This window comes from Syzygium oleosum, unplaced genomic scaffold, assembly GCF_021117445.2.
Source record: "Syzygium oleosum isolate NSW1041296 unplaced genomic scaffold, Sole_v2.1 Sole_v2.02, whole genome shotgun sequence".
In the NCBI taxonomy this organism is placed as follows: Eukaryota; Viridiplantae; Streptophyta; class Magnoliopsida; order Myrtales; family Myrtaceae; genus Syzygium; species Syzygium oleosum.
Window position 1 is genome coordinate 16,314,267 of NW_026607486.1, and position 20,946 is coordinate 16,335,212.

General features: G+C 39.6%; 3 protein-coding genes across 3 annotated transcripts; 2 read left to right on the forward strand and 1 right to left on the reverse strand.

Annotated features, from left to right (window-relative positions):
• The first annotated feature begins 261 nt into the window (after window positions 1–261).
• On the forward strand, window positions 262–2,099 carry LOC115672136 (transcription factor TCP12). The gene has a single exon (XM_030593920.2). The coding sequence runs from the start codon at window positions 702–704 to the stop codon at window positions 1,689–1,691; it is 990 nt and encodes a 329-aa protein (XP_030449780.1). The 5' UTR covers window positions 262–701; the 3' UTR covers window positions 1,692–2,099.
• A 5,168-nt stretch (window positions 2,100–7,267) lies between these two features.
• Window positions 7,268–10,965, reverse strand: LOC115671213 (uncharacterized). Its single transcript, XM_030592711.2, has 7 exons — window positions 10,813–10,965; window positions 10,066–10,128; window positions 9,905–9,984; window positions 8,952–9,060; window positions 8,389–8,548; window positions 7,886–8,049; window positions 7,268–7,800 (listed from the first exon to the last, which is right to left on the reverse strand). Exons 1-7 carry the CDS (start codon window positions 10,813–10,815, stop codon window positions 7,441–7,443), a joined length of 939 nt encoding a protein of 312 aa, XP_030448571.1. The 5' UTR covers window positions 10,816–10,965; the 3' UTR covers window positions 7,268–7,440.
• Window positions 10,966–16,398: 5,433 nt separating this feature from the next.
• Window positions 16,399–17,226, forward strand: LOC115671234 (CLAVATA3/ESR (CLE)-related protein 12). Its single transcript, XM_030592748.2, has one exon. The coding sequence runs from the start codon at window positions 16,577–16,579 to the stop codon at window positions 16,937–16,939; it is 363 nt and encodes a 120-aa protein (XP_030448608.2). The 5' UTR covers window positions 16,399–16,576; the 3' UTR covers window positions 16,940–17,226.
• Window positions 17,227–20,946: the final 3,720 nt, after the last annotated feature.

A 20,946-nucleotide genomic window follows, 5' to 3' on the forward strand; every position in this document is an offset into this window, starting at 1 on the left:
CATACAAGGGCCGGGAGCTTCGATCAGCTTTATCCCGTAATGGCAAATGCATCGTCTCATGGACACAGTCATGGATGGTCAAGAAAAGGAAAAGAAAGGAGGGGAAGAAGAAAATCTCAGACGAATTTGAAATTCCTTTGGGAGGAATCCGAGAGAGAGAGAGAGAGAGAGAGAGTTGATGAACAATGACACTTGGTCTCCCGGTCAAACAATCCTCTCTCTTTCTGTACGTACCCTTCCCACCACTACTACTACTACCTCCTACCTCATCTTTCCATCTATAATCTCTCTCTCTCTCTCTCTCTCTCTCTCTAGGGCTTTCCTATAGCTGTCTTCATCAAGTAGCTCTGTCTCCTCTTTCTGAGCTGAGAACTTTAAAAAAAGTCAGTATCATGGCAATACCACCTCCCCCCCCCCCCACGTGAAATTATCATCGCTATCTGTTTCTCTCTCTTTCTCTCCTTCAAAAGGAAAATAATTGGCGACATTGATCACATCTGCTATGAATGCAACCAACTTATTTGCTCCTCAAGCATCTCTAGCCAGTGATCGAGCATTACACATGAGCATGCAAATATGACCCAGCTCGCTTCGCAGTTACCGTCATAATGAATCTCCCTCCTCTCTAACATTCTACCTCCTCTGTGTGATCTTTTCATCCATCTCTCTGCTTGTCTGCAATAAATTTCAGATCGTCAAGCATGTTTTCCGCGAACGGCGACGGTCATCACAGCCCGTTTCTTCCCACGGAAGAAGCCCTGGCAATTGCCAGAGCCTCTGAAAATCAAGGAGCAGGTGGCCACCCCTCGCCCTTCACTCACTTCCCTTCGGTACCTAACCACATCGATGGCGCGTTATCCTCTCTCCATCCCTATTTCTCGCAACAACATGTTGCACCACCTGATGCCAATTTCACTAGCTTCGCGGCTTCGAATCAGACGACTCCTCCGAAATCTCCCGTCGATGCCAATGGGGTCGAGGTTGTTGATCCCGTGAAGAACAAGAAAGCGTTGCCTCGGCAGAGGAGCGCCGGCAAGAAGGACCGGCACAGCAAGATCCGGACGTTGCAAGGCCTGCGAGACCGGAGGATAAGGTTGTCGGTGCAGGTGTCGAGGAAGTTCTTTGACCTGCAGGACACGTTAGGTTTCGATAAGGCAAGCAAGACCATCGAGTGGCTCCTCTCTAAGTCCAGGAGCTCCATCAAGGAGCTGGTAGGCCGAAACATCACCAAGCAAAGGGATTGCGGCGGCGATGTAAAGGTGGCTCAGGCAGAAGCTGAAGCAGAACACGAACAAGAACAAGATGTTAGCAATAGGAAAGAGGTGATAAAATCTAGCGCTGCTAGGGAAAGGGAAAAGGCGAGGGAGAGAGCAAGAGAGAGGACTAGAGAGAGAAACCCTAATGCTTTGGAGCTCTCCGGTGCCGATGGTTTCTGTGCCCACCAGCAAGCGATCAACAATGATGACTCGGCGCAAGAATATGGGCAATTCGAGTCAGAGATGGACGACTCATTAAGCATCATCGACAAGTTCTTGTGTGATGCCACGGCAGCAACAAGCAGTGCCGAGATGGCAAACTACTATCCTGAAACAAGCGGTCTCTGTCCTGCGATGAGAAGCACAGATCTCCTGGCAGGTATCATTCAAGAGTTTGACAGTTCCTCGTTTATTTGGCCAAGAACAGAACCCTAGATTTCCTCAGCTATATCTTCACAAAACGTTACTTCATGAGTTCTATAAAAATTATTGAAAATGCAAAAGAAGATCGAAAGAAATTGGGGTATTGATTCTGATCTCCTCCCTGCGATCAGGCAATTCTTCATATGTCGCATCTCGAGCCACAGTAATTGATGTCTTAGAGGTTGGCTGTTTTGTGTAATTTCCTCTTTGGGAATTGCATGCACTAGGGAGAGCAAAGAACTCTTTTTTGGAGAGAGTGTATCGTGCCTCCAGTTAAGAAACTTTGAAAGTGCTGTGGTTTGTGCATTGTATTTCTGCAAATCCCTTCGGTTATCCCGTCTATAATTTTCTAGTCTCTAGGCAAAATTGGATATCATGCCGGGAATGGTTTCTTATGTCAAATCAATGATGTGAGAGCTGAATGATAAGTTTTGTTTAGAGGCAGTTGTTTTTAATCTCTTCATAGCATTCTTTTTCTTACCAGAAAATTTTGCAGCTTAAGAAAAAAACATGGACCGCTTTTAGTCCTTTACTAGTTAGATTCCGAATTAGCATTCATATGTGGATTAACGATCAGTAGCTAGGTTGCATGTGCTATGTTTTCTAATTCATATTTCGCATATGCCTCGTGAGACTTTGGATATTGCAAATGAGCAGACGTGGTGCTTGGGAAACAAAAATAATGTCATGTTAACAAATTTTCTTTTGGCAAATATTTTGTTGACATTGAAGTAATATCTTGGTAAACGATGTAAAACAAATCAATGCCAATGTCTAACTCAGAGGAACATATTGAGAATTGTTGAGCGAATCATATGAAGACACATGGAAGCACTATAAATTGTCATTTGTACATTGAGGGAATATATATAAATGGTGTAATAGCATCTCTTTGTAGACAACAGTCTCCGTATAAGATCTTCCTCGCTATCTAGGTTTCATTTTTCAATATTATGAGCTAAATACTACTTAGTGAACTTTAGGTGACCCAATTTGTTTATTATGGATTTGAAAAAAGCTAAAAAATTAAAATTTACTAAACTATATAGCTATAATGAGCTAAAGGGTAGCTTAGAGACGTGCAGTGTTTCGAGAGAAAATCTGAGACTGAAATTCACCTCGAGACTCTCTTAGGTTACGGTGCATGGAAATTAAACTTTCTTGTTTTGTGGATGGATCACTAATCTTATATGCACGATACATATTTATGTCTAAACATGATTATTTTATTTTATTTTCGAAACGTGTGAGCATTTTCAATAAGATTCATATGAGTATGCTACATCCATCTAATCAGGGTTGCGACTCTACACAATACTTGCAATGTGTCTCATGACTTGAGTATGCTTGCGCAAAAGTTGCCTTGGTAAGATATAGGTAAATAAATGATGAGAAGGTAGCAACTGGGTACTAAACATTTGTATTTTCCTTTCTGTTTCATCATAAGGTGCATCATGTAAGGTTGAATTTGGCCTTATTTTACTCCCAAGCAATTTTCTGGTACATTTTCCTGATTAGATGGATGTAGCTCTCAAACTTTTCTGTACTCAAAGTTGAATCATGAATATGAGGAACTTCTAAGTTCTGCATTACATAAACACCCTCCCGCTGCTATATATCTGGTTTGCCAAAATAATGAACTGAAGTTTTATATACAGATAATCCCACGGAGGAAAAAATTGCAAAATGAAACTTGCCTCTTATCTTTTACTTTCCCATAGATTCATAGTATATGGAGATATTTGCTGTGCGTTATATTTGCTTACGTTATATTTCTATATGGACGAAGCTGATGAAGTTTCATTAGTATATGTGGATAATTGCTATGCGTTGGGTGTAATGGCTAAGGAGGTGTTATATATTTGAGCAAGCTCCAATCAAAAGCTCCTGGCACATGAATGAGATCAAAGGCGTACCTTAAAGTTTTTCTGGGTATTAAGCAGGGAAACTCCGCTGAACGTTGTTGCTCAACATTACCCCATACTGTGTTATATAGATGCTGCATGGAGACATCTGCTGCTGATTTTTGTCTTTTGGGTCTCTGTGTATCCCATGTTTCTGTGAAGACCTACATTCAGAATGTGATAAATATGGTATTTTGATGTCCTTGGTAAATGACTTGAAGATTCCCCGTTCTTTTTCAGCTTACATTTTGTACGTTCTTAACCAGTTGATTGATTGAAGATGGAAACGGTTCTCTCCCTATGGACGTAAACTTGTTCGTCTGAACCACGTAATTGCAGGCTTTTTGTGTTGCATGTCAATGACCTATTGCTTTGTTTGATCCCTTGCGGGAAATTATTCCGCCCTGTGCCGTCTAGATTCATGACACTCACTTGTCGTAATCCATTTTTCAAATTTTTCTTTAGGGTGAAAGATCATCAAATCAAACAGTAATGAATCATGACGGTGGACTAATTGTCCTCTCTGAATGGCTTGCATCAGGTTGGCCTTTTCTTGTCAGCGTTCGTGCATTCATTTGCTTATAATTGCAATCTCAACTCTACTTATATCCGTTCTTTTTCGTCGGTTTCTCATGTCAGCCCAAAGGTCCACATACTATATGTCCAGCTTTGTCATAATCTAGGCTTTGATCCTATATATTGAGTTTATACTAAGAACATAATCTGGTTCTATCCTACACCTAGCTTGGGAAGCATAGTTTTAGGCAACCCCAGAACTGAAAACATCTTCAATGAGATCATAATTTAGAAACACACATCAGATATGCTTAAGGAAAAATCAAAATCCACACACCACACAAGCCACACATCCTGTGTGCATATCAGTGCCAAGGTAAAAGAGAAAAAAGTAGATTTTGATGAACGGATCTAATTTATCACTAATTCATAGTTTCATGGGATTAGTACATATACACTTTAATATATGCAGACTATAGAGTCTGACGAGTCTCGTTTCATAATGTTGTCAGGTCACAACTAAATCTAACCATACCAAAAGGATCGAGATCTTCTACATTTAGATCAGTTTACCCCCTAAAATTTGGAAACATTGTCTACCATGCAAATGGACGGTCCAAATCGATTATTTCTATTTTCCTTTTTTCTACTTTTTCTTTCTTCTTGTCTTCCCTAGTTCCCATCTTCCCATTTCACCCCTACCCCGACCAAACTCGTTCTTGTTTGTATGACAGTAAGGTCTTTCTTGGGTGCGTGGTCTCATGTATAAATCCCTTAGAGAGTAAGGGTATTTTGGACCAGGGGGTAACTTTACTTTATAAATGTACTCCTTAAAATGTAGAGGATCTCAATTCATATTAGAATTTACCTTGTACTTGCTCTTGTTTCGTAGCTAATGAAAAATCTCTGTAAAATAATATATAGAAGAGCGGAAAGTTAACAGGTGTCTCGGAGCAATTCTTAAATATCTAATAAAGAATGATTGTCATTTTTAATGCGCCGGTTATACATGACGTGAGAAAATGACAATTTTTTTTGTTAAATATGTTTGAGGAGCGTTTTCGATGCACTAGTCAAGAAAACCTCGTTTATGAGTAACTATAGCAGGAATGAAGAAAATCTTAGAGAGTGAATCACATCTATCAAATCTGGATATATCTCATCCCAAGATCTTTGCCAATGAAAATAAAAATGAAAATAACCACGCCAATTCAGCGAACATCCTTCAGCTAATCGGAATACCATCACCAAAAAACAAAGATGAACCAACAGCAACCATTCCCTACTGCTAAAATTCATAGCCTTTTCAACAAGGGCTCCACAACAAATCAAATGGAAACTCGAGAGAGAGAGAGAGAGAGAGCTCACAGGTTACACATGCGAATGGGGACCGTCCACCGTCTTGGCAGTTGTCTGAATACACGATGGTCCATGTTTTCTGCAAACCGAACTCGGTGGTATATGGGGGAAAAGAAGAGACAAGAAGCAGCAGCCAGAAAAGAATGCAACTGTTCGTTGGTAAGAAGAAGAAGACAAGACGAAGACGAAGAAGCCTAGCTCGCTACCTTAGGCTCTGTGAACAGATATCATCGATTGCTCTCTATCTTAAGGACAATGCTTTGCGTTTTCTCTCTGAGAGAGACTCTCCTGACACCGTCCTTAAAAACCAAGACAAGATTTTGCTATGTCATACACACAAAAAGTTTCGATTTTGCTGGTTCTTTTTCGGGGTCTACTCGGTAAATTCATTGCATGCCGGTGTGGGGAATGCCTAGGGACATGAATGATGAAATATCGGTGCCGTCACTACCGTGATATCGTATATAGCTATGATAGAATCATCCCCAACACATCCAAGATCCATTTAATCAGTAAAATACTACGAACAAACAGAAGAAAAAGCAAGATACGATTGTTGCACGAATAGTACTACTCCTCCTGCTAGGGATTTCTTTTTATCTTTGAGAAACTAGGGGGAGTTGTTAGTAAAACGGATGAGGATAGGGCGAGCCACGGCCATGGTCCTGTCCCACGATACGGTAGCGGGAGTTATTTTAAATGCGAAATATGTGACCAACGTGATATAATCGATCAATCATATGACTCAGAAGATATGCATGTCATCTATTTCTCCGCTTCAATTTTAGAATCGCTCGCGTTCGATTGATTTGTCATACCGTGTGTCATCGTCAAATGGTATGATAACTGTCCCATCAAATAACAGAGATTTTGCAAAACTGACCCCTTCTCTACAGGACCGGTGACAAAGAAAACATGATGTGCGCAATTTCAGCCTCTCATCCGATCTCTTCGTACTGGGGATGATGTGAATCGGGACAGACTTGGTGCGCAGAGGAAGGAGCACAAGAGGCTCATAATTTCCCGGAACTACTCCACAGAGAAATCTACCGTCGCGATCTGAGTAGGGTTCTCTGTCATTCTCTTTTGGGGTAGAAGTAGGGTTTGGTTTCTTGAGAATGGGGGGGTGGGTGTGATGAGTTTGGATTTCACGTAGGGACAGGATCTCCAGAAGTCTATACAACGTTATCTCAGCACTACAGTTACTCCATTAAATGTAGAGAGACCTCAACGTACAGTTTGTGTTTGTGTGTGTGAAGTTGTGGAATGTCACTTTCGAATGGAGGCGTTGGGCCATTTTTAGAACCGCGTGCTCATCCTCCCGGCCAAGATTACTTGGCTTTATGTTTTCCAAGACTGCACGAAAAACCCTCCTCAATTTTAATGCATGTTGTACAACCTATAAATGAGATGTTTGCATAAGTTAGTCAATCAAATATCAGGCTTTCGGGGGAGAGAATGTGGATCACATAAGAATCCGAAATTCAAGAACAGAGCCTCCAAACTCTTATCAGGTATGCAATTTTTCTTTGGATCAGATATCATGAGCCAATTTGCTACTAAAAACAGGGGATTAGCGAGGAATACCTTCTTTGTGGCCTAGCCTTAACAAAATGGCGATTGGGTGGAACCTAACCGAACCTAGAAACCCAGATTTCTGAATGTGCAAGAACCTATTTTACCACTCGATCTCAAACATAGCAACTAATAAGGTAGGAGGAATTGTCAGCGCATAATTTTGTCTCATCCTTATTAGTATCATACTATAACGACAATACAAGATTGTCAATAAAGAACAAAGAGTAAAGCTCGACAAATAAACCATGATGGATTACTGATGCACAATAAAACTCTCCCAAAATAGCCAGGGTCCACACCACATTTGTAGATATATACAAAAGCTGTCTCGTCATTCAGCAGAAGCGAAGCTCTCAGCCAAAAGCCAAACTTCAATAGTTTTACAAGTACTACACTAAAAACAACTAGAATTTTCTCACCGCCATTGAGCTGCTCTTGTGTCTACTTGAAGAAATGCCATTGCCCAACAGTGCTGATGGCTTAAATCCGCCTGTCAACAAGTTAGAAGCTGTGCCGGCCCTAATTTTCCTCCTCTTGGACTCCAGGACCAGTCTGCTCTTATCTGATGTCGCGGACCCGGAGGACGAAAATATAGAAGCAGCATTTATCAATGCCCGTTTGTCCTTCCTGTTCCTCTCAAACTTGGACGAAAACTTCACTTTTGCTGCGGTAGCAGTGTCTTCCTCCGTTGCTGGAAGCAGTCGTATGCCAAGGCCCTTCTTCCTGGAAGCAGTCTCTTCTTCAGCAATCCGCTTCTTTTGGCTCTGGAAATGGACAGTCGTGTCAAAACTTGACAAACAAAAGAACATTAAGAAAGAGGAGATAACTTGGGATAACTCAGAAACATACTCTAAGTTGCAAGCGTAAGGCCTTGTTCAGAGAGTAGTCATCTGCATGCCTAGCGTCTGATACACGTTGAAGGCGCACTAGTACTGGTTCAGCTTCTTTCTTCTTCTGCAAATCTTCCTCTTGGTGTTCGAGGCGGTAAAAAGGATCGGCGAGCTTGCCTCTTTCTGAATAACAAAATATTTTGAGCCAGAAAAGAAAGTCAACATCTACGGGTTTGTTAAGTTTGCTACTTTCCTATTTTTCCGCCAAAATCTGAAATACCATTCAACTTCAAAAAAAAGGGTGAATGGAAAACATAATGTATAAAATCCACGTGTTAGCATTTATATATAGTGAAAATTTTAGATGTTTAAATTATAACCCACAAGATTACAAAAAGGCAAAGAGTACAAATTAAAAACTACTCCAGACAGACAGTGCCAACACAAAATCACAAGCAACTCCATTGCAACTCAACAATCACTTAAAAGAATCATTATAGAATGTAGGAGAAAATCGCCTACCTTCATCTGCAGGAAGTGCAAAAGTTTCTGCATCCTCGATGTCATACTCTTCAGTCTTTCGTTCAGCCCCACTGATAATCACATATTCACAATTTTTTGGATCTGTTTGAATCACAATTTGATGCTTGCAGCAGGCCGATTTCATTGTGAAGCTCCATATCTTCATATACAAAGCAATAAACAATCACGAAAATCATTATTACTGGGTTCCAAAAATTGTATTAAAAAGGGTCTTGTTGACAAAGCACTTGTTTGACATACTTAGTGAGAAAATATTCATTCCAAAGCATGGATTGTACATATTGCAAGGACAATCGATGCTTTGGAATTTATAATATTTGCTGATTTTGTTGTTTAACAAGTGCTCCAAGGGCACTTCAACAACTTCTAATTTAAACGAAGGATCTTATCAAAGCTTTCCCATCATCAGCCACATAGATTATCATAATTCTTTATGCCATTTTTATGCATCAATAGGACATATCCTGCAGTCTACAGCATTCCCCGGAATCTCTAATTAAACTTACTCATACAAAAAGCATTAAGCCTTCAAAGGAGCATACCTTTGTAGAATAATAGTTCCCCACTTGCTTTTTCTCAGCATTGAACCTAACACCTTTTGCAATCATAGAATTGCATCCTCCACACCAAATATTGAAGGGCATCTCGAACCTAAAAATGTCGGAAAAACACAACATATATTAGCAATTCGCAACTTTGTACCACACATATTAGTGTTAACTCGCCACAGAAAACACATTTTTGCTGAAAAATGTTACAAATATAAGAACAAAGGTCTCCTCCAAGTGCACACTTTCATAACATTAGACAGGAGATTCCTCGCTTGGATGCAACCCTACGGCTAGAACTAATCAATTAGAGCAGGCTAATAGAAAAAGTCACAACCATCCAGGCAATCAGAGAGGGCGCTCCAATAAAGTGTCATGAGATGCTATAAACTGGAGAAAGCAACTTGCGATTCACTATTCCTAAAAGATTCAAAACAGTAATCCTAATCCTCATCTCATGTATTTAGGGGAAAAAACCATCCAATGGATACGTTTACTCATACAAAGAGAAAGATCATTCCTGAATGCCAGCTATCTCAACACTAAAATAAAAAAAAAATGTGAGGGTGAGTGACCTTGCACCACCTATGTAATTAGAAACGAAAAACCCACAAAAACACTGATTCAAGCACAGGTCCTAAAACAGGAACTAACAATGAGGGATGGCCACAAATTGGGAGTATTAGTTCATGACTGTATTAGCTTTGGCAGGTATGGACACGACATAAATAGCCAAGATACATCAAACTACCTCTCTCAAAAACAGAACTCATTTGCAATCCAGTTAAATAATAAACGTATTACTAAAACTATATGCTTCTAAGGACTAACGCTGCCCAATACCAAATACCTCATAAGAGATTGCTATCACATGCACCCAGATGACAGAAATTTAATAAACAGAAAGAGATAAACAAGGAAAGCCCTAATTGTACATAGATAGTTACCTTATGATCAAAATGCCCTGGTCTAGCTTCCGTGCTCTTTCTCTCAAAGCATGTTGACCATGAAACTTGTTCAAAGAACCCTGAAAGACGAGCAACATAAGAACCCAAAATACCAAATGCCAAAATATAAGAACACTGAAATCGAAAGTTGGAATTGTTACCTGGTCCGGCGTCCATTCTGGAGGGTAATAGAAATTGTCAGCTCTTGCAGCTGCTAGTGAAGACTGCAAAATTCAAAAGGAAAAGGAAGCTTAGGTCCGGATGAAATCAGTGATTTACGTAGTAAGGCCAAAGCATCTTTCGGCCTCCACACATAATGGCCGATGGCAACAACATATCACCCACTGTTACTGCAATTTCTACAACGACTCTGCACCGTGCTAACCAAAATAAGATCAAAGGCGGCTCAAAAGAGGAGACTCCGATAAAAGACGAGACAATTGGAGCGAACGGATCACAGCCCTGCTCTGCTGCATCATGCTAATGAAACCAGCATACGCAGGCAGAGCAGACCATCGCCAAGGATCCAAGAATACCTTCTCAAAATAGCTTCAAAATTCAAACTTAAGCCGAAAAAAAAAAAAAACCGAACGTCAGGAGTCCGCGATTCATCCTACAGACCGTTCTCCACGTTCGCACCGAAAGGGAACCGACGACCGCCTCACGACGAGGAAAATCGAGCGACGACCCCCGAAAAAAACCCCACAACGGATTACGCACACGCCAGCCTACCGACGCGAATCGCATCACCAAAACACCGGAGACCAAATCGCAAGCCGACCCAATTCGGCGAGCGAAGAACCCTAATTGCTCGTCCCAAAGGGGCGAACAAACGATCGATCAGCTCCCTAATCGCCAAACCAAGCAGTCATCATCATGGAATTGAAGAGAGAACGAAGGTAACGCACCATATCTGCTTCGACTTCGGATCGATTTCAGCGCTGAATCTTCCTTCTCTCTCCCTCTTGAGGAATGCTTCCGCGCTTCGGACACGATCTCTTGCAGAGATAAAAAAAAACGAACACGGGAGATTTCGATTTGATGCCGTATAAATGTCTCGGTGACACGACGTCGTTTTTCCGATTGCCCCCGACTCGCTCCTTTTGCTTTTTTGTTCTCTCTATTTTCATCCCTCGCCAGCTCGGATATCGATTGATGACAGTAATTTTGAATTTGCATTTGCCTATGGTCAATTTAAAAAAATCATCTACATTTGATAGTCGGGATAAAATTTAGGATAGCATAAATTTTATCCTATCCCGTATTTGGCGCCTGCTCAAAATAGGATAAAATCGAATATAGGAAGGATGTAACCCAGATAAAATTATCCCATGGGAGAGATGGGATAAAAGTGAATTTGAATTCTAATGTCCACATAAAAGTTGTTTTTCTCGAATAATAAACTTGTTAAACTGATAAAATTAAAATAATATATGAATATAATTAATATTTGAATTTTAATATAAAAATTCAATTTAACAAAAAAACACAAAAATTTCGTTTTTATTTATTCTTATTTTTATTTATATATTCAAATTTCTTTCTATCTCGTGATATAAATTTTATTAGAGAATGATGGAAGGGGAAAAAAGAAATCAAAAAAGAAAAGAATTAAAAAAAGAGAGGGAAAAATAATAAAAAAAATGAGCAAATACAAATGAAGTAGGTAAGAGTGTGGTCAGAAATTTTTTATCGTGTCCGTTTGTGCAATTTTTATGTTAATTTACACTGAAATGACATTTATACCAAATAATAAACATGGTAATATGTAAAAATATTTGGCTTGATTACTGCGATCCACCAAACAGTAGATAAGTTATAGCAAATCCCTTTGATTTCATATCCTATCTTATCCAATCATATCCTAGCTAGAAATTTAAGGGAAAAATGTTTGTGCAAATCGACGCGTTAGTACTAGCATGTATTTGGCAGTGAATAAAGAAAAATCAAATTGCGCGATTTATAACCTTTGAAAGCGAAAATGTAATCTGAAGGCGTGTTTGTTTCGGAGAAATCTTTGTAATAAAATTTGTCGTGCCTAGGCAAGCCTCTAGCGAACTCCGACAATTTTCTAGTCCAATCTTGCCGCACCTGCTAGCCTCCCGGGGATCCCATAATAGCACCCTAGTCCGTTAGTGCTTGTTGTGCTCGTAGAGTTTGCGTCGTTGTCGTGCCTCACAACAGTGCTTGATCTGATTTGTCGCCACCGACCACCGTTCGAGAGAGTAGAGAAAGAAACAAAAGAAAATAGAAGGAAAAACAACTAAAGAGGGAGGGGACGGAGAGATTTGGGTCAAATCCCTCTCGTTCGGAAGTTTTTTTTTTTTTGTCTGTATTCTACTTTAACTCTCAACTCACTTTCAGACTTTTGTTTGTCTTTTGCAAGGCGTGGGAGTGGAAACACACATCTAAAACCATACGTCCTCACCCTTAATCCCCTTGAGAATGTGGAAAATCGAACTCCCCACCTTTTCCTTCCCAAGTAGGAAGGGTGGCCATTGAGATAAACCCCAGTGGTTCTCTCCTTCAAAAGTTAAAAAGGCAAAGAAAGGTCGAGAATCAAAGAGGGTGAGAGAGAGTCTCCACAACTTTCTTATGTTGAGAGCTCTTTTCACGTATTTTAAGTTAGCGTTTTGTAAGTCCCTCAATGAATTGGACATAATGGAGCTTTGCTTAGCCCATCATGGTTCTTCTATCTCCTCAAGCAATTTATTTATTGTTTTGACTATTGAATAATACTTTATTGATTGTGCACCCACGTGATGGAAAAAGTATCGAAAAAGTCTTAAACCTATTGTATTTGTACCAATTCAATCATAAACTTTTCAATTTAACCAATTTAGTCCTAAACCTTTTTTGCAGTTGGTATCAATTCAGTCTGTCCGGCCAATTTAGGTCGAAAATCGCTAACGTGGACGTCGTCTATCCTATGCAGCACGGTTGATGCTGAGCTGGACATTTTTAATAATTTTTTTCCTTTTTTTTCTTCTCTCCTATGGCTAATACTCAACGAGTGTCGCCCTCGCCCAGGCCGCGAGGGTCCAATCCTTTCTAGAGCCAGCGAGAGCGACCCTCGCCTATAGTCGGTCGCCAGCCACGGCCAAGTACCGACCATGGGCAAAAGGAAAAGAAGGAAAAAAAAAAGAAAAAGGGAATTTTTTTATTTTTTTTTTAAATTCAAAAAATTATTAAAAATATCTAGGTTAGAGATTTTCAGCCTAAATTGACTGGATGGTACTATTTGAAAGGTTTAGGACTAAATTAGTTCAATTGAAAGGTTTAGGATTAACTTGGTATCGATGCAATAGGTTTAGGACTTTTTTGGTACTTGTCCCCCCGTACGACCACCCATCGAATGTTAGTAGCTCATGATTAAAATTGACCAAGACTAATTGCAAAATATTTTTGAAATAAAGAGAAAATGTACTAAAATGGCATTAAATTAATCTAATGTAACCAATTTCCCATACTCATGAAATCTCTGGTATTCGTGAAATTTTTGATTCACAGACAACTTCTAATTGACCCATAATAAATTAGTGGCGACTCCAAAATGAATTGATTAAATTGAAATCCCAAAATCGCGATTAGTGTGGGCTTGGGATAGTTCTCGCTAAGTATTTGCTTAATAAGCCATTAGCTTTCTCTAGGCGGTTCATCTCTAAGAAAGTTGCAATAATAGTGGTTGAGGAATTAGTGCAAAACCTTATTATTGCTTAGCATGATACGAGGGACGAAGTTGTTCATTTTGTAACATCATGTACAGTCGTTAACATCATTCCCGTTCGATTTCAAAATTGCTCATATTTACCTTGATCGGAACTAGTTCTTCATTCTCTCTCTCTCTCTCTCTCTCTCTCTCTCTCTCTCTCGTATTGTGCTCATCGAGTTTTCTCACTTTACACAGCACTGTTCATACGTTGCTTTGTCCACGGATAACATGGAATGCGTATTCCCCACCACTTTTGCCATTCAATCAGGTCATCACCTATATTGATGGCAACTTTCTGCACCGACGGTGCGTACACGTAAAAAGATTTCTTGGAGTTTTATGCACGAGAAATCATTGTTCTAGCATTTTCGTTTGGAGACTGACCTGGAATGCGATGAGATATAGAATGCGAAATTCGGGGTGGGACAAACTTTATTGTATTGCAATGGAATGTAAGAAATTTCCAGGAGATGGAAAAGTTGTTAAATCGCGTCAAGATCGAGTGAATTTTAGCGTCTTCAAGACGTCGACTACTGTTTTAATGTCGCGTGAATATTATGGTCAGATTTCTCCTGTACCCCATATGGTCCAAATGTGGGATTCCGTGGTGTCATGGTGAAGTGCGAGAGATGCAAAAGTGTCGATACGAATTTAATGCTTAAATGGCATCGAGATATTTGAATTAGAGATCTTGAGATATAGAGAAAATCTTTATAGGGAACTCTGAAGGTGAGGATGACCACCCTCGTCACACTAGTCGAGAGATGATATCACTTTCCTAATGATGGCTACGACAGGCCAAAATCAGTTGTAATTTGAAGTAATTCACATGTCTTATTAGGTTACGTTTGGTCGTCCGGATTTCTAGTCAGGATAAGATTGAATAGGATATGATATGAAATCCAAGGGATTTGCTATATTCTATTTATTGTTTGGTGAATTGCAGTAATAAAACAGGATATTTTCACATATTTCTATGTTCATTATTTGCTATGAATGTTATATCAGTGTAAATGAACCTAAAAATTGCACAAATGGAGATGATAAAAATTTCTCACAACATTCATACCTATTTCATTTTTATTTCATTTTTTATTATTTTTCCCTCTCTTTTTTATTTCTTCCCCTTCCATCATTCTCTAATAAAAATTTATTAAATTGTAAACTATACAAATATGCCTAAAATATGTGATAAATATAAATACTAAATGTGTGTATATATATATGAAATTTATATCATCAGATAGAAAGAAATTTGAATATATAAATAAAAATAAGAATAAACAAAAACGAATTTATTGTTATTTTTTTTGTTATTTTGATTTTTTTATATTAAAATTCAAGTATTATTTATATTCAAATATTATTTTAATTTTATTAATTTAACAAGTTTGTTATTTGAGAATAATAACTTTTATATTATGGATATTAGAAATCCTATCCACCTTTATCCCACTTCCTCCATGGGATAATTTTATCCGGATTATATCCCTCATTTATCCGACTTTATCCTATCTCGAGCAAGCACCAAATACGGGATAAGATAAAATTTATCCTATCCCGAATTTTATTCCGACTACCAAACGTAGCCTTAAGGGATTAAATGTCCAAGTTAAAGTGAGCATGGCACGATTGGTCATGATCACGTGCCTCGTCATTTGGCAACAATGTAACAAGTGAAGACCGACCCGATGTCCCAGGCTCATCCAGAGCCACAGGGCTTGTTCCCGGCCAAGAAAGTTTCAGCCCTTGACATGGGTTCCTCCTTTTTCTCGTGCATATGAATATTTAACGTCGTTTATAACCACGCGAAATTTCATCGCAATATCCTAAAGCCAATTCTTTTATTTTGCCAGAAAGGAAGATACTTTAACTCTGCTTAGCTTAAAAAGGTCTCCGCAAACAGCTGCTGATAGTAAAGATTTTTCCGCTCATAGAGAAGGTCATCAGCACATATGCACATTTCTCATCACATAGTTGACTGTGTAACTGTGGTATTTTCACTATGGTTGGGGGGGATAAAACTAGGGGTGAGCAAGATGGATCGTCCAAACTGGGATCGGACCGGACCGAACAGGATCGATCGGTTTGGTCCAGTTCTCGTGAATATCGGTCCGGTTCTTAAAAGTGGAATCGGTTTCCGGGCAGTCCGGTTCCCGATTCTGGGGTGGGAACTGGACTGGACTGGATCGAAAAATCAATATATATATTTTTCTAATTTTTTCATATATATATTTATTTACTTTTTAAAATTTTTGAAAAAAATAGAAAACCTAATCTAATTTCCTTAATTCCCTCTTGCCTTTACAAATAAGTGATTGGTCTCATTGGAATCGGACCGGACCGGATCGGTCCGGTCCGATCCACGATCCCAAGACTAGCTGGTCCGGTCTCCGGTCCTAGAAACTGGGAACCGGTCCTCCCGATCTGGTTTTCGGTTCTTGAGTTGGACAGGATTGGATCGGGAACCGCTTATCCCTAGATAAAACGAAGGTCTCCCTACCTGTTGATTTCCAATATTATATACACAAGAGATCCTCAAAAAGATGGCATAATTAGCATAATCCAAGACAAATTAATTAAAATCATAGGAGGTTTGACAATCGATGATGATGACTATTAAGCTTGTCGCTTGAGTTTTAAGAAACTCTCATTGGAAAGTGGGTCTACCTTCCCCTCCCTCCCGCTCCCTTTCCCCTCTCTCTCTCCATGAATCTAAGCACATCAAAAGGAACTCACAACTATAATTAACCCAAAGCTCCCCCATATAAGCAAAGGCCAAAGCACACATCAATTCGATTTAACCTCCTCACATCATCTTCCATCAAATTACCCTCCCTCCCTCCCTCTCTCTCTCTCTCTCTCTCTCTCTTCAATAGCTGTTCCCTGCCTTTTTCCTCCTCCATGCTTTCTCTCACCGCCCATTTCATCCTCCTCCTCCTCCTCCACCCTCCACCACCATGAACCCAAAGCTTCCTCATGGCCTATTCACCATGCTCTGGCTATCCCTCCTCCTGCTGTTGCTTCTCGAGTTCTACAAGTCCAGGTCTCATCTCGGCAATATACACCACGTCGTTGGTCTCGGTATCGGCACCAGGACCGGATCATCCTCATCCTCCACCTCTCATCGCCGCAGTTCCGTCAGCAGAAAGGTCTTGGCCAGCAAGTTCGACTTCACCCCGTTCCGGAAACCCCGCGGGAAGAGCCCCCGCGGCCACTCCCCGCACCTGCCGGATCCGCCCGACGACGGCCGTAAGGTGGACCCCCGCTATGGCGTGGAGAAGCGGCTGGTCCCGACCGGGCCGAACCCGCTACACCACTGATTTGATGCATATTCAATACCCAGTGGCAGTTTTTGCGTTGCTGTAATCTGCATGGAAATCACATCTCTCTGAAACCATCCACGACGATTTGTACCGTCCACCCGGGGTTCCAGAGGACACGATCTTTCGTCAGCTCCGCCCTGTACATGCATTGAGTTGTCACTACTGTGTTATGAGAAAGAAGAACATAATCTTGGGTTTAGTTCAAACTACAATAATCTTTTTCCTTTTCTTTTCTTTTTTCTTTTGATTGTGATGATGAACATCTGGTGCTTGTTTGATCAGAATCATATGTCTTGGTTATTTTGCTGTTAAGAATTCGTCATCAAGGCTTCGGTGGGGAGGGACATGAGTAGCTGTGACGGCACGGCATGGCTTTGGGAACGAGAATATCTAGCTCCGCCATAATGACATATGCTACTGAGGGTAGTTAGGGTTAAAAAGCTTCGCTAACTTTGATGATTATAGATGATTAAGCAAATCTTGTCTCTTAGGCCCCCCCCCCCCCCCCAAAAAAAAAAAGAAAGGGAAATTTTCTTGGCACGTGATTGGCTTACATATATAAATATTAACCTTTAGTTATTATAATTGCTTGGGGGTTCATTTATTCAAATTTTTTTCATGGTTTTTTCTAATAGTTTGACGGATCAATTTATTTGCATTTTCTTCTGATCACTTCCAATCTTAAATATGGGTTGGCTGAAATACTTATAATGATTAATTGAGCAAAGTAGAGTTACTAGAGCAACGGGTCGTGTCAATAGGTACAAAACGTATATCGGAGATTTAAAATATCGAATGTGCATTTACGGAAGAATCCGTGTATTAGAAACTACTAATTCTCCACTTATAGTTATTTTGATAGGTGCTCGAATGTCGCTTTTTATCGAGATTGTTAACGAATTACTTTCTAAGTCGGAATGAAAAACCCGTTCATCAATATTCGACTACTGAATAAAGTATCATGTTGATTATCAATTAATTGTGACTATGGACTAGGTTGGCTAGACATTCAACTAATTACTTATAAGGTCAATATATATAACTAAGATTATTCTTGCGCGATCCTCTCAATTTGGACCATACCCTGAATCGAAACTTGAAAAAACCATACGCATTTGAGTCATTTCTTTCATTTATACTTATCAGCCTATCTTGAATATGCCAGAAATGTAAATATAGATTGAAAAGGGGAGGGAGATAGCAAAACGAAATTTAAATTTGATTAATTAAGCATCTTATTATGTTTTTCTTACTCCTAACCCCTGAATCATAACTATCATTTCTGGGCCCTTGTGTCCCCCCATTTGTATATCTTAAACCTGGTTCATTCACATATTTAGGGTCATCATCACTACCTTTATTTTTGCACTATGCATCTCGAATCATGACTATATAGAAATTGTCTATTTAGAGTCATCATCACTACCTTTATTTTTTTTTTTCATTTCTTATCAACAAAAAAAAAAGCTCCTTACCAAAAAAAAACAAAAAAAAAAGCTGGTTTAAATTACTGAATATAGAATGTAATTTGCTTCGAGAAATATTCTCTTATTTGTCAAGCTAAAGTATGCTGGAGAGATCAAACAAAAGGACCATGGTCGTCCACCTCTTTTAATCGTAAATGTCATGAGCTTGATCAAACTTTGCGAATTCAAGATCGACAATCATAAATTCTTCCCCGGAAACTTTTGCGATTCCATATCTTCAAGCATGATTTTAGGGTTTACATTAGTTTAAAAACTAAGTCCTCAGCATATAATCCATGCCAATGCCTTGTTTGGAGGACATCGACCGCGTAATAATCACGAGAAATGAAAATAAAGCTTTGACGTACCTTTCTTTCTCCATCACAGAGAATCTGAAGAAATCCAGAGCAATTGCATTCAAGTTCCGGCTGGAAATTGATGGCCGGTGGTGGCGAAACCATCTAGAAGAAAGAGACGTCGCACATGAATGATCGGAAGTCGCAATTGCTAATTCGCTTAGGTAAAGGATTTGCCGACCCTCTGCGAGTTGCTTGGTGACGCAGTTGTCGGCGACTTTCTGGAGCGTGCTGATAATCAAAAATCGAATTGACGATCGCAGTACAGACCATGCAATCCATCGTTTAACTCTGCATCGTGCTTTTGTGTATCATATGGACTCGTACAGCTCCCCAATACACATTCGTTACTCTATTTGTTCGGGTTGGTCATGTGCCATTAACATTAATTATGTTCGATTCTCATCGACAATTGTCGTCGTACACACGGGTCGGGTGTTCGAATATCCCGCACTGCGTTCTGGCAGCTCGAGCTTTTGGAGTAAACAGCCAGGTATCTTACTTTGAGTTGGTATCGGAATTAGAGCTCTCGAGTTTGATTCCTTACACATCCCCATATCCCCCATTCGCATGTCTCCCTCTTTCGACCACGCTCACAACGTTTGCATATCTAAGGCCTTTGTCGTCGAGTCGGCCTTCACGTGAGGGAGAGTGCCAAAGATATAAAATATATGTTCTGCATCGCACTCTAACGGCTAACATTGACCGTTGCGCATACCTTATAAGTAGCTAATCGAACGGTCGCATTGTTCGCGCGATATGCCCGTCCATCTTACATGGCGCTTATATCGTGGAATTGCTCGCATCTGATTAAATCACTACGTCGCGTGTCAATGTGACGCGATTTAAATCACATCATGATATTCCTTGCCCCTTTGCAGGCCCGAGGTGCGAAAACAAGCGGCACTCACGGTTGGTGTTCCATCGGTTTATGGTTTTGTTGCTCGTGGATTGAAACCGAAAGATGTGATTTAGTTGAGGCTGATTCAGACATAGTGGTAGGTACTAGGAACCTCTGGCTAATTAGTTTAGGTTCATGTTTTTTTCACCATTTCCTTAATCGGAGGTAATCCCCTCTCATTACTATTTTCTGATTAGTGCACACATTACTGTTCTAAACAAACACGGAAAAACAAATACAAAACACAAGGATTTACATTGTTCGATCACAAGGTGATCTACGTCCACGGGCGAGGCAAAACAAGATTCCACTATAATCAAAGAGAGTATAGTTTTCAGAAGTCGAAAAAACGATTTAACAAAACCTCACGGCTCACAAATCTCTCCCAAAACGAAAATCTCCCTTTTTTCAATGAAAAAACCTAGCCGCAGTATAAATAAGGCTCCTCAAAAAATTTCCTCGGGCGCATAGCCCCCGAGACATTCATTCGCTTGCTCCAGTTTGGGCGAACCGCCATAAAAATTTGTTCGCTTGTTTCGGGTTGGGCCTATCGGCCCAACCCTCCGCGTCACGAACTAAATCTCAATTTTTTTCTCCACTTTTGGGTTGCACAAAATATATGTCGAGTCAGGTGATGAACCGGACCGAGTACATAAAATTCAATACATATTTAACAATTACATATTTGAATATATTTTAATTTATGATTCCAAAGTGCCAAAGGACACAAAATCAAAACTAAATCGGACAACCCCAAAAATCAATCTTGATCTTCCACTCTTTAAACACCTTTGTACAATTTTTGAAATTAGCATATTGGCCTTCAAAAGCAGGTATGAATTTTTTTCAAACGATAATGACATAAATGATTCATAAATTTTGGGCCAATATGCAATATGATCCCTAAAATTTTAATTTATTGAATGTGATCCATCAACTTTAGTTTATGTACTTTTGATACATGTTCAACTTAGTCCTTACATTATATAAAAATATTCAATGTTGTCCTTAAACTTGAATTAATGGAATGACAACAGTAAAGATTTTCATATAGTTAGAGAACTAAATTGAACATTACCAAAAATTCAGGAATCATATTGAAAAGATTGAAAGTTCAGGGATCGCATTGCATATTGGGCGATAATTCAAGAAATTATATTATAAATTAAATCAAGATTCAAGAACCGTTTATTTCATTTATTTGCTCTTTTTCCAGCTGAAGAAATTTGCGCCACGACAAAACAAAATAGCCTTTCATCGGCCCGGCCACTGTATAGCGGA